General features: G+C 41.9%; 1 protein-coding gene across 1 annotated transcript; it reads right to left on the bottom strand.

The window, feature by feature from the left end:
* Positions 1-1,267: 1,267 nt before the first annotated feature.
* On the bottom strand, positions 1,268-11,238 carry LOC102226870 (endothelin receptor type B-like). The gene is made up of 8 exons (XM_023335925.1): positions 10,993-11,238; positions 9,213-9,708; positions 7,055-7,167; positions 5,527-5,731; positions 4,821-4,970; positions 3,629-3,762; positions 3,420-3,528; positions 1,268-2,336 (listed from the first exon to the last, which is right to left on the bottom strand). The coding sequence occupies exons 2-8, from the start codon at positions 9,615-9,617 to the stop codon at positions 2,199-2,201; spliced, it is 1,254 nt and encodes a 417-aa protein (XP_023191693.1). The 5' UTR covers positions 9,618-9,708; positions 10,993-11,238; the 3' UTR covers positions 1,268-2,198.
* Between the last annotated feature and the right edge of the window lie 2,272 nt (positions 11,239-13,510).

Below are 13,510 nucleotides of genomic sequence, written 5' to 3'. Positions count from 1 at the left end.
GCGTACTATTTAGTACCAAACAACCCGCGCGCACGCTCCAGAGGCTCAGCGTTTCTTCTCCGACCCGTTTGATTCTGAAGCATTGACGCTTTCGCTGTAATTGTCCACATCTGGAGTCCAGCGATCCGTTCAATCTCTGGGGAGTTTCTGTAACAAGGAATCTGGAAACGTTTGTGAAATAACTCGAGTTTTGATTTGTTTACACATAATACGCAATGTCAACGCTTGGTGGAAGCTGAAGCCAAAAACAATACCGCGAAGGTTTCTTGAAGCTGTCAAAGAATCTCTGTTCAGGGTAGAAATATCCACTCCAGTTTCAACCGATCAAAGCATGTTTGATTTAGATATGTAAGAAAGAGTTTTAAAATAAAATTTAAACACAATTCCCTCTGCCTCTCCTGCTTTGAGAGGTTTATAATAAGGGCAGTGGTGATGTCACACTGTGTGCATCAAAGTAGAGTTCCTGTAAAATAAGGTTTTACTGTTTTTTAAGTATTGCGTGTGATGGTTACGTTAACTCTGAGGTTTACAAAACATGACAAAGAACAGCCTGAAAGCTCAACGATTAAAACAGAGCAACTTTACTGCAATATGTCCGGCCTTCCTGGTGTTTGCTAGAACACTTGCTCTCTCTCACTGCCTAAATGAACTACAGCTCTGTCTAGACACATAGAAAATTAATGTTAATTTTTTCTCCTTACTAGCTGCGTTTCCATTTTTTTCTTAAAATTGTGCAATTTTGACGTATCAAAAAGGAAAACAAGGCAATTAAAAAAAAAAAAATCTTTCAACACAAAGTTTTGCCACCAGGTTGAGGTGTTTTTTTTTCTTTTTTTGTGGCCGTATCAATATTGTATTGTTTTGCAAAACTGCAACTGAAACACTTTTTGGCATCACACAGGTCACATGATCAACAATCAGATGTTACTACTGGCGAAAACCATGAAGAAGACGACAGGAAGTAGTTGGAGGATCATGGCGCAGCATGTCTTTTTAATGACTTCTCATGTGAACAAATTTATTCATGTATAATTTTGATTGTATTTCTTATTTAATGGAAATGTCACAATTTAGAAATTGTGTTTTTTCGACGTTAGCTGAATTTTGACAAAGTTTTGCACATATATGTAATGGAAACACATCTGCTGAAAATAACTATGTTAGATAATGTGTTACTCTTTAGTGGCCTCTACACCGAAGAGTGTTACTACCTGTGTTTCCATTGGCCATGAAATTGTGCGGATTGGAATTACAAAAATAATTTTGCTGAATGAAAATGCTTCCAATCTTTTTTTTTTTTTTTTTTTTTTTTAAAGCATGTTTTTGCTAAAAAAGATTTTTGTCCGAAGATGAGGAGGTTTTTCGGTAATCAAAATTTGCGTATTTCACAAAATTGCAACAGAAACACTTTTCACATCACACAAATCAAACCTTTAAAAGTGGCACAGGCCTCTTCAAACAGTTGGCTCTGTCAACACAACTCAACAACTACTTCCTCCTTTACTTCAAAATAAGAGACGCAAAAAAATAAGAGAAACAAAGCGCCAGGTTAAAAGTCCTCAGAAGAATAGCTTACTCTTGCTTCAACAGACATAATCAGAGACAAACAGCAACCAGATGGCGGTTCAATATTGCAAGAGCTTGTGCTGCGATCCCGTTACACCCCTTGCGGTAAGTATGCAAAGCATTCAAGATGATTAACACATACATTCACTTAACTGGATACACATCACATGAACAACAGAGCCTCAGAGCCACCGTAGAGCCGTATTGGAGAGCGTCTGCAACAAACGTACAACCGTCCATACGATGAGATTCTTTGAGTCAAAGTTACAGTCCAGACTGCGGGTTTGATTTGCTGTTGCAGTGGGATGACCTTTAACCCTTTTCAGAGCAACACTCTTCAATTTTACCGTTTTTCTTTCTTCTTATTCTTTCTAACATTGGCTCCAGCTTTTGAAAAAAATATGAAACGCAAAACCCAGAGTGGAGTTTTTGGAATTCGCTGATTGCCCGCTCCCATCTCTCTTCGGATAAAGGGTGAGTTTCTGTAGAGGCGCATCTGGAGCGCTCGTATGACATCTTAAAGGAGAAAAGAATTCGGCCTCGTTCACTCAATCGTGTCAATCAAATTTGTTTTTCTTGCTTTCTCGTCGTTTTGGTTTTGGGTCCTCGTACCCGCCGCTAGCTGCGCCTTCCTAACTCCTCAGGCTGGACTTGTTGGTGATGTGGGAGTGGCTCTGCTCGGAGGATCGCTCGGTGACTTTGAGCTTCATACACGACTGCTTCTCGTCCATCAGCATTTCGGCAGGTAGGATCCAGCAGCACAGACAGGACTGGAACCGGAGAAAGGGGGTGAATTTAAAGGAAAAGAAGGTCACATTTTCAGCTATTTTATGCACATTATGTTTTTACCAAACATCGCTTTGCGACAAGCAGCCCTTTAACTTGTTGACATTTTGTCACGTTAAAACCACAAACTTTAATATGACAGAAGAACACAAAGTACAGTAATTTGACTCGACCTGAAAGCAAAATCTGCTGTGCGTCCTTAGAGAGAGAAACCTTTTTTTTAAGTAATAAACTAAGCGTAGCTGCATTGTGTCATAACAAGGATCATTTGGAATGTGTGCATGATTGGATTTACTTTTATGTAAAGTGTCTTGAGATGACATGTGGTGAATTAGAGCTACGTAAATAAACCAAATTGACTTGAATCAAATTGACATGGTGAAAATGTACAGTATATGCTTGTCTGTCAAAGTTGAACTATAATATTTCCTTAAACAGCTTAGAATAAGACTGTAGATGATACAAAACAAGTTCATTACATTTGTTTTTCTTTGTACAAATTCATTCTTGGATAATGACAGTTTAGTCTGGTCAATTCGGTCTATTTTGAGCTCCTTTGAAAAGTAGAAGTAGAGTCTCCTGCACAACCAACAAGAGTGCAGCAAGTTGCTTCTGAATAGTAAGTCAACAACAAAAACGCTTGAGGTTTCCAGCAGCCATTGTATAGTGGGAAAAACCAGTTGGCCAGACGTGCTGGAACTCGGTTTGGGTTGCTAGGTGATGGGCCGGGATTCGCTGGTGTTGCTAGGTGACAGGCAGTGCCTGTTGATTTGTGACTTTAGATTTCGGAGTGCCGTTTTTGCCATTCACTGATGCTCCCATGTCTCTCTGGATAAATGTGAGTTTCTGTGCAGGAGCATCTGGAGGTTTCCACAGGTTTTTGAAATGCGTCGTTCCCCGGACATCAAAAAACATGAACTCATTGCCAAAATACTGCTGGGTGGGTTTTTCTTAAGCGCTTGGGAAGTTTTTTTTTTGTTTTTTGTTTTTTAGGAAGCAGTAGAAATCAAAAAGGATGTACAGAAAAGTGCAAAATGTGAATTTTGTACGACAGAGGCTGGTCTTACCCTGAAGCAGTTCTTGAAGCGCTTGCTGACCATGTACAGGGCGATGGGGTTAATGCAGGAGTTGACAGAAGCCATGTTGATGCCGATGTAGTCCAGCACCAAAAAGAAGCTGTTAAGGAGTATAGATGCCATGCCTCAGTGTTCCATAGTATTTTCTTTGGCAAGCTGTGGCCTGAGTAAATGCCGCGTGTGTTTTCCCCGTTCCGTACCTGAGCAGCTCGCAGCGGTTCGGGTCCACCTCGTCGTAGATGGTGAGCTTCAGGATGCGGCTGAGGTGGAGAGGAAGCCAGCACAGAGCGAACACCAGAACCAGACAGAACACCGTCTTGGCCACCTCCCTCCGCTGATTACAAAAACACACACAACCACACACACACACACACACACACACGCATCCATCATGACTTGGCCTGGACGTGACTGCGCCTCTGTGGAGTTATACATCACAGAAAGACATGCTGCTCTCCCCTAAATTTGTCGTCATTTCAGATCAAGTTGATTCCAAAAAAAGAAAAAAACAGTTATTCTGGGGCTTTTGATTACATTTAGTACTGAAGGTTTATTTCTGTTGCTCCGCTATCGACGCCAGCTGCATTTAAAAACAGGATTGTAGGCATCTGATGTTACCGTTACACAGTAAGAAAATTTATGGCTAATTTGAGTTTATTTAGTCGGTCACAGAGAATACAATGTGGGAGTTCGTTTTCCAAAGTTATATTTTCACCAAGTTATTATTATTCTTGGTGAAAATGTATTATTCATACATTTATAAATATCAGAGTTCCAAAATAAAAAAAATGTTCACAAACTAAATATTTAGTTATGAAGTTAAATATTTAGTTTGAAGACTAAATATTTTGTTCCCAATTCAGTGTTTAAGGGTCTTCAGTTTGGGTGTGAGCTAAATATTTAGCTTTCAAACTAGCTATTTTGCCAACTTTATTAGGTTTATTTATCTAACTAAGTATTTAATTTTAAAACTAAATATTGAACTTGCTAACTAACCATTTAGGTTGCTGGCTAAATATTTAGCTAGTATGCAAATTAACTTGCCACTAAGCGGACAAGTTTTTCAAACTAAATGTTTAGTTTCAAATGTTTAGTTTGAAACTTGAAACCAAACCTTTAGTTTGAAAACTAAATATCTAGTTCTGACTTAAACATGTAGCTAGGAACTAAATATTGGTTTGCAAAATAAATAATCATCTTGCTGACTAAATATTTAATTTGAGAGCTAAATATATAGTTTGTAAACTAAATATTTGGCTTGAGTGATATATTTAAAAATGCATGAATGACGCGGTGAAAATATGACACCCACATTTTTGTCTCTCTATGAAAGGCTAAGTAAAACAAAATGCTGCTGTGAATTTTCACCTGTGTAACCCCGTGTTCTCTGACCTGTTTGATGTGGTCGCTAAGGGCGATCTGCACCCCGTTCCTCTTCCTCAGCATCTCGCAGGTCATCAGGGTGTAGAAGATGCCTGTGCAGGCCAACGGAAAGCAGAAGTACGCGCCGAACAGCCACCAGTCCTTTGCTGTTTTATAAAACTGCACAAAAAAAAAGAACAAAAGGACCGCATTGGATTGCGTTCAAACATCTGTGTGGGAGCGCTCTGAGCTGGAGATAAAGCATGTGAGAAGCTGATTTACTGGAGCGCAGCCGCCGCCTGAACCTTCGCCGGAGTGGAGGGGGAAGCTCAGGAGTGGGTTTGGCGTCATGCAGGACATCCTTTTACCAAATGCTGACTTATCAGCGGCAATATGCGGAGGTCACGTTGTTACATTTTAGTAAGGGGGACGCCATGCAAAGTAAAAACAAGCTATCTCCCATCTGTGATGTATATTATTTCATCATCCATGAACTCTTTCCAGGCTCCCTCGCCCAGGCGTCACGCTGTGACTCTATAAGTGCGCCGCTTTGCTAAGAAAGCTTTCGTATTTGCACACAGCATGCAGATCTGAACCTTTGCACATTTGCGTTTTTGCTGCGTGCGCGGCTGAGTCAACACGCATCGTTTCTCCTTTCAGACAGAAAGAAGAAGAAGAAGAAGAAGAAGAAGAAGAAGAAGAAGAAGAAGGAGACGGTCCGCGTGTCTCAGCTCACCTTCATGAAGTCCGTCTTCTGCCTGGGGTGCAGCAGACAGATCCTCAGCTGCTCCCCTTTGTAGTCCATGGTGATCATGTCGAAGCCTATTATCTCTGGAACGGCCAGGATGACGGATAAGATCCAGATGAGGGCGATCTCGATGGCCATCCACTTCGGAACGCCGATGCCTTTGATGCGGCTCCAGGAGACCACGGCACGAAACCTGGAAAACCGAAGCGGCATGCGATCCTTAAAACAAGTCAGATTTAGGCAGATAAATGGCTGGATCCCTTTGGGGGGGGGGGGAAGCACAATGTGATTTAGTGTTTGGTTTGGATACAGCATGCAGTTCGCTTCCAATGCAACGCCTTGCGAAAGCATTTGCACTCCTTCAACTTTTAACTTTCCCCCGCTTTTGTCATACAGTACAGCCAGGAATGGACCGATCCACTTTTTTCACTTCCGATACCGATACAAATATCTGAGGCTTAGTATCGGCCGATACAGATTGGATACAGAAAAACAGCTGATCTAACTCCAAACTGTTGGTTTTTTTTAATAAAGCATGACGTCACTCAGCACAAAGCATGGAATTAGACTGAATGTTATGGATTAGGCACATTGCTACCAATACCCGATCGAACATTTTTCAATATCAGGGCCGATACAAATATTAATCTCGGGTCCGATTCATCTCTAATTACAACAAGACTCATTCTCAATTAGAGTTAGATGTAAAGTTTGATTGGACCATTCCGACAGGCGACGCAGTGATCTCAACTATTCCACTGCACTAGTCTCTCCTCTCCAGGTTCAGCTTACCAAACATCCCTACAACACAACACTGCCACCACCAGGTTTCACTGTGGGGGGTGATCGTGTGTTAGTTTGCCACTAGACATTTTGTACGTAGGCTAAAAACTTCAATTTGAGTCTCTTCTGCCACTCGTTCGTAATGGCCATATTCGCTTTGAGTCTCTGAAACTCCTCTAGAGATTTGGGTTCTCTCCTTACATGACCTGTAAGTGTAGGCAGACAGCCATGTCTCAGTAGGTCTGCAGGTGTGTGCACCTTCAGATGGATTAGCCTGCCGTGTTCCCTGGTCTTCGTGAAGTTGCTTGGAAAGCAAAGCCCCTTCTCCCCGGGTGTGGCTTTAACCATGTGCTATACAAATAAACTTGCCTTTACTTGACTTAACGAAACTTCCAGGCCTCCGCACAACAGCTGGACACTGAGATTGAATTACACACAGAAGGATGCTAACATCTGCTAACTGCAGTTGTTTGCTGGGAGGTTTGTTTAGAGGTATCAGACTATGGAGCATTGAATAAAAATGACAGATTTTGCCATTGTACACTTTGTGTTGGGTCAATCGAAGAAATATCCAACCCCTGTGTCCAACAGTCCCCAGCTCTGTATTTCAAAACGTGAAGTTTCCAACTGCTTAAATAAAAAAATTATAATAAAGAGATAGAGAGAAAAAGAAGCTACCAGGACAGGAGGGAAGTGTGTGTTTGCGTGATGCGTGGGTTTTGAGCAAGCGTACCTGTCGATGCTCAAAGCGCACAGGCTCAACACGGTGATCCCCACGGACGCCTTCTGGACAAACGGCACAACCTTGCACAGAGTCACCCCGAACGGCCAGTCCTCTGCCAGGAGCTGCAGACAGATTGCAACACGGGCAGAAGGTCAGCGAGTTAAAGCCGAGGCAGGGAGTGATGCAAAGGGCCTGTCTTCTCCAGGACAGCGCTCGCCGCCAGCGCATGAACCTGAACTCACAGTTTTTGTTGGGTAAAACATCGTAGCCTTGTCTTTAATTTAAAAAAAAGAAACACACAGCGAGGCCCCGCACGTCTCACTTTTGACCCGTCAGCTTTCCAACCGAATGAGAAGTTTGAGCTCCTGGAGTTCAAGAATCACCCAGAGGATCATGTACAACACAAAGCCTTTAAAGCTTTTCTTGGATGGGGGACAGGAATGCGAGTGGAAATCAATTGAAATCATATGTAACAGATAAATGGTCTCTCTCTCTCTCTCCATACCACCCTGTCTGGTCCTCGCCTACGCTACGGTATGTAACTGCGACCACCAGTTGTTTTAACACGCCTGCCCGCTTACCCAAATATACGGACACTCCGGTTGTCTCTGGCCCTCGCTCTCACAAAGTGAGCCTGGCGCACAATAACATGCCGAGAGAGATGGGGGGATATGAAGAGGCTCAGAGTCCAGAGGAGTAATAACATTTCAGAAGCACTAGGGAGCACACACACACACACACACACACACACACACACACCCACACACACACACACACACACACACACACACACACACACACACACACACCTTTCTACACGCACTACGTCTCCACTTTCACTGGTGTGTGCTTCATTATGTGGACATAAGGAGGAATAGGTGTGGCTGAAGGGTTTAGAGTCCAGAAGGAAGCTAATCTATCTGTGGCTTCGGTTTCTTTGACCATATGATTGCGCAAATTGGAATTACAAAAATAAATGTGCTTCATTTTTTTGGGATAAAAAGTTTTTGCTCAAGGATGAGGTGTTGTTTTGTTATTTCTATTTTTTTGGCTGTATCGAAATGAGTGTATTTCGCAAATCTGCTACAGAAACACCTTTTTCGAATCACAGGAGTCATGTGATCAACGACCGGATCTTACTACTGGGGGAAAAGAAGAAGAAGAAGACGGCAGAAAGTGGTTTAATGACATAAACGTATTCACATGTAATTTCAACTGCGCTAATTTGAAGAAAAAAAAACGCCGCAATTTCGAAATAGTTTTTTTTTTCTTTTTGTTTGTTTTGTTTTTTATGTTAGCGGAATATTGACAAAGTTTTACACACATTTAAAAGCAGCTATTTGCTCCGCCGGAGCTCTCGCAGCATGTAAAGTTCATCAAAAGTTGAGTTTGTCATTCAATGGTGTCGAATGCACACAGAGCCGGTTCTGGCCTGTTTGGCGCCCTGGGCGAACCACCCTTCCGGCGCCCCCCCCCCGTCAACGAGGCTGTTGACCAGAGGCTGGAATGGGTGCTTGGCATTAGGTCCTCTGGTTGAGAGAGCGGGGCAGCAGGGTTGGCGCTGATGACGCCCTCCCTCAATATGTTGCCCTGGGTGGTTGCCTATGACTAAGAAACCGCCCCTGAATCCTAACTCTTCTGTGAAAATGTCAACTTCAAATTTCCCCAAAATGCTGCATAGGTAGCCACTACCATGTATGAGGAGTTTGCCGCTCCAACGCCTCAATAGCTGTGTTTCCATTGACCATATAATTACATAAATAAGAAGAATAAATTTGATTAATGGAAACACGGCAATTTAAAAAAAAAAAAAAAGCAAACTCAAGTTTTTGTATAAAATGTTTTTGTGGTTGAGGTGATTTTTCAGCTCCATCGAAATGAGCCTCTTTCACAAGACACTGCACTGGAAACACTTTTTCCCCGCATTACACGAGTCACGTGATCAATACTACTAGCGGAAATGAAGAAGACGACAGGAAGTGGTAGGAGGATGTTTTTTTTAATGACTTGCCGTGTGAGCGAACTTATTCACGCAGGATTTTAATTGCATTTCTTAACTAATGGAAGCACCGCAACTTTGACACAATTTTCAATATTGAAAACGTTCGAAAATACCGAAAAGTCTTCGCGCACATTTGTAACGGAAATGACGCGGAGCATCTCTAACCTTGTAGACGTTGATGGGGATGCCGACGACGAGGTGCAGCAGGTCTCCGAGCGCCAGGCTGCCGATGAGGATGTTCGGCCCGTTCCGCATGCACTTGTTCTTGTAGATGATCCGCAGGAGAGTCGAGTTGCCGATGATGCCGACCACAAACACCAGGCAGGACACCACCGTGTTGATGTACTTGAACGTGTCCCGGATTTCCGTGGGCCCCGTGCACATGGGCGGCTGGCGGCTGCGCGGCATGGTGATGTTGGGCCTGGCCGGGTCCTGGGCTCTCCTCTGGACCAGCCCGAGTCTCTGAGTGACGGACAGCGGGACCTGGGGGATTTGGTTCTTTGGCTCCGGCTGCGCGCTCGCAACCGTCATGTGAGCGGCCAGTAAGAGGAAGCAGAGGCGAGTTGTCATTTTTTTTCTTTATTATTATTTTTGGACGTTTTTAGGAGTGGCCTTTTTGTCCGGGGAAACGCTCCCACTTTATGTCCTCCTTTTTGTGCTCCTGGAAACACAAAGTAGAAGCAGAAAATGTCGCGTGGCGATTTGCCAGAACGTTCTGGAAGGCAGAGGAATCGTTTGCATGTCAGAGAAGGAATCCCAATCTGCGTTTGGTAAAATGTCAGGGGAGAGGTGGAATATTCTGAGGCAAGGCTGGAATTTCTCTAGGATTGTGAAACTCAGCCAAGACGAGCTAAGCCAAACCACCCGTGGAATAACAAAAGAGTTTATTGATTTATTTAGACTCTGAGCTTAAGCTGTCTACAGAGAGACTAAAAATTTTTAGTCTCTCTGTAGACGCCCAAAACAATTTGGGCTCTGAGTAGCAGGAATGAAAAAATAAAATGTTTGGAACATTGATATGTCATGGGGATTACATTAGTAACACTTTACACTGAATGCGAAACTTGTTTTTATGAATATTTGTTGCCAAAAAGCTTATGCGTACAGTTTTGCTCAAAATGATTCGTACCTTTGGCAGATTTAGTTATACCCCTGGTCTATTCATTTTTGCCAAGATTAAATAATCTATGTGGGGATTTTAGAGATGATGGTGATGGCAGGGAGGCCTTCAAAGAGTTACCACATGACTAAGGACAAACAGCGACATTAAGCATTTTTTCTCCACTGATTAATTAGAACAATTTTTATCACAGTCTAAATTGTTTTTGACATATAAAAAAAAAGTAAAGGGAAAAGAAAAAAACTGAATTGGAAAATCCTGTACCGTGTACTGAGATTGATTGTTGGAATAATAAAATTAATGACAATAATAACTTCTTTAAAAAAAACAACAACTAAGTTTTGTTTTATTAAGAGCAACTCATTGTGTCATTTTCTTTCTACTTCTTTTTTTTTTGTGTCTTTTTTGTATCTTATGAAACAACGATGACGAGAGAAAACCTCTGACTCAGTTCAGATGAAACTTTTGAGCAAAATATTTGCACAAACAAAAATGTTTTTCAAAATCTTTAAATACTTGATAACTATTGATAAATTAAACTACAAAATTTCCCTGTCGGTTTGCAGTGGGAATTCCCTTGGTGCACAAAAACTTCTTTCAGAGAGAAGAGTTTTTAACGCTGATCTGTCTCTTTAGCTCCTAATTCTGGTTCGCTAAAGAGTTCACCCTGATCTTGACAGAGCAAATTGCCCAGAGGGAATCTTCGTGGTTTAAAAAGGAGAAGCTGATTTGAACAAAACGAGATAAAGCCAAAATGCAGACACTTTTCTTTGTAAGGCAGTTCCCTAATGTTTTCCAGTCACTGCTGTTCCAGCCTGTACTTACCTAACCTCAGACTGAGGCAGGAGCTCTCCGAAAGCTTTCCCCTTCTCAAATCAGACTTTCCCGGCTCCCAGCCTCAGGACCGAGAAAGATTCCCGAATCAAAGGGACGCGGTTCCAGCAGCGGCGGCGCTCCGCTCATCTCCAACAGAAGCCACCCTCCCTTTCGAGCCGCGTCAACGTAACGAGCTCCAGCGGCTCCTCAAGTCGCTCCTCTCTGCTTCTGGCCGCTGAGTCTCAGAGTACGGAGTCTCATGAGCTCGACTTGATCCCTGCCCTCCCATTCTTATGCAGAGGAGGGGGGCGGAGGACCGCGGAGGCAGGAGGGATGTTCATGAGTTAGTTGGTGTGTTTACATGGAAGCGGTGGCCTGAAATACTGACCGGTTTTCGGCTTAAGCGGCGTCAGGGGTTCAGGCTGTCACGGTTTTACCCTTGACAAAAGCCTTTCCAACTTTTGAAAGGCGTTTCACATTCATGACCCCGTATTCATCTTCATCCTTCTTTTCATCAGAGTTCTTAGTATATCCACCTGCGACGGTGGATGCACAGTTTTCCTGTAAAGTTAAGTTGTTTCTCCACCATGAACACATTTAGGAGCAAATACACATGGTTGACTGACAGCGCTAAGACCCGCCTCTTGCCTCTGATTGGTTGTTTTCGACCGGAGTGCTGCATTTCTACAAATCACAATAGTAGCACTGGGAGAAAGTGGAGGAGCTCGATCTTTTCACAGATAATCTGTCTCATGCGTTACTGTCACAAGAAGTCTTTTTACTTAACAAATTAAGTAAAAAACGATTTGTTTTATATGTGTATAAAAGTAAAAGTTAGTCAGTTCAGTCTTAAATCCCGCCAAAATACAGTAAAGCCTGAGGTTGTAATGGGAGAAAATGTGAAACAAAATGTTGCTGCACCGTCGCAATGAAATTCTTTAGTCAGATCGTTTTATCAAACCGTAGGTCAGCCCAACGTCTTCCCGTACATGCAGTCATAATGACACCAGCATTCACGTTTTGTTTTGTTGTTTTTTCGTCTTCTCAGATGGTGCGGAGTAAAATTACGTTCAGGATCGTTCCGTTTTCCAGAATTTCGCTCCCCGCCTGCAGCGTTCGCGGTGGCTCCTCTCTTAAAGATAAAACTCAACGCACATCTTAGCGTGACGCTCACTTCCTGTGTCTCTCTGCGTTTTTGAACTTGAACTTTGACAAGGAGTAGCGTGGCTTCTTTTTTTTTTTTTTCTGTCACTCTTTCACCTTTTCAACCTTTCAGACTGTTGACGGTGCGCTGACGTTTGCAAAATCACTGCATGTCGGTGTCGCGTACGTTTCTCGTCTCTCCTGCCTGGGAGGATCGCGGCCTCCGTGAAGGATGACTGTGGATGATCTTCTGTTGACAAGAGTTGCATTTATCTGGAAAACCTTCAGTTATTTATTTATTTACTTTTGGACAAATGTTTGTCGCAAGTAAAAGATTAAGAAAACAAGATTTCTATACTTTCATTGATTTGTTTTATCGACTGAAACTAGGCTCGAATTGCCAGAATTATTTGGGAGAAATCCACCGCCGGGCCTGGAGCTGTTGCAGATGTACAGACACATACACACAGATACTGTATATGCAGTCACTCGATGCTGGTCTGAGAAATGTCTCTGACTCTTTTTGGGGTTTTTTTTTGACCTGAAGCACTGTAGTGAAAGTCAAAGTCAATACAGTTTGTTTTTTTTCCTGGGACACAACAACATCTCAGCAGCTTCCTTCGTTTCTTCCTTTCCAAATGCAGTAACCTCCATCGCTCTCTTAAAATAAATAATAAAAAAGAGTAAACCCTAACAAAAATATTGCAAAAACCAAAAGTCCAAGTCAAAGTTTAAAATCTGCAAACAATAACTTGCTGTTTTGACTGTAGCTACATCCATAATTGATCACGGATGTCATGATAAAGGCCAACCATTGATTCTGTAAGGACAATTCTTGAAACATAATGTAGATTTCAGAATTTTGGATGTTTGCATGAGAATAAATACACGTACCCCTTGTACTTTCCCTGAACTTACTTTCTTGGACATAGAGATTACTTTCTTGAAACGTTCATGGAAGTTTCAAGTTCAGTACGACAAACAGTGGCGCAAAAAGTGGGAATGCACTAGATGCAGCGCAAAACGATGGCAGACAACTTTATTTCTTTTTTTTTTTTTTTTTTTTTTTTTTTTTTTATTCATTTCATTCAATACAAATAAAAAAATTTTTAATACAAAGAAAAAATAAAATAATTTAAAAAAAATGAAATGAAAGGTAGCAGAAAGAAGAAAATAATCTTATAATATCTGCCCCTTTTTCTCAACTATGGATCAAAACAACAAAAAACAAACAAACAACAAAACAAACAAAAAAAAAAAAACTAACATTTTTTTTATTTGTCTTATGTGACAAAAAAAAGAAAACAAAGGAAGAACAAAGAAACAAGGTCAATCATCAATCTCAACTGAACAATACTATACTTTGACTTTATACTATTTCATA

This window comes from Xiphophorus maculatus, chromosome 6, assembly GCF_002775205.1.
Source record: "Xiphophorus maculatus strain JP 163 A chromosome 6, X_maculatus-5.0-male, whole genome shotgun sequence".
Classification (NCBI taxonomy): Eukaryota; Metazoa; Chordata; class Actinopteri; order Cyprinodontiformes; family Poeciliidae; genus Xiphophorus; species Xiphophorus maculatus.
The sequence above is the reverse complement of the archived record's forward strand: the minus strand, read 5'-3'. Positions and strand labels throughout refer to the sequence as shown.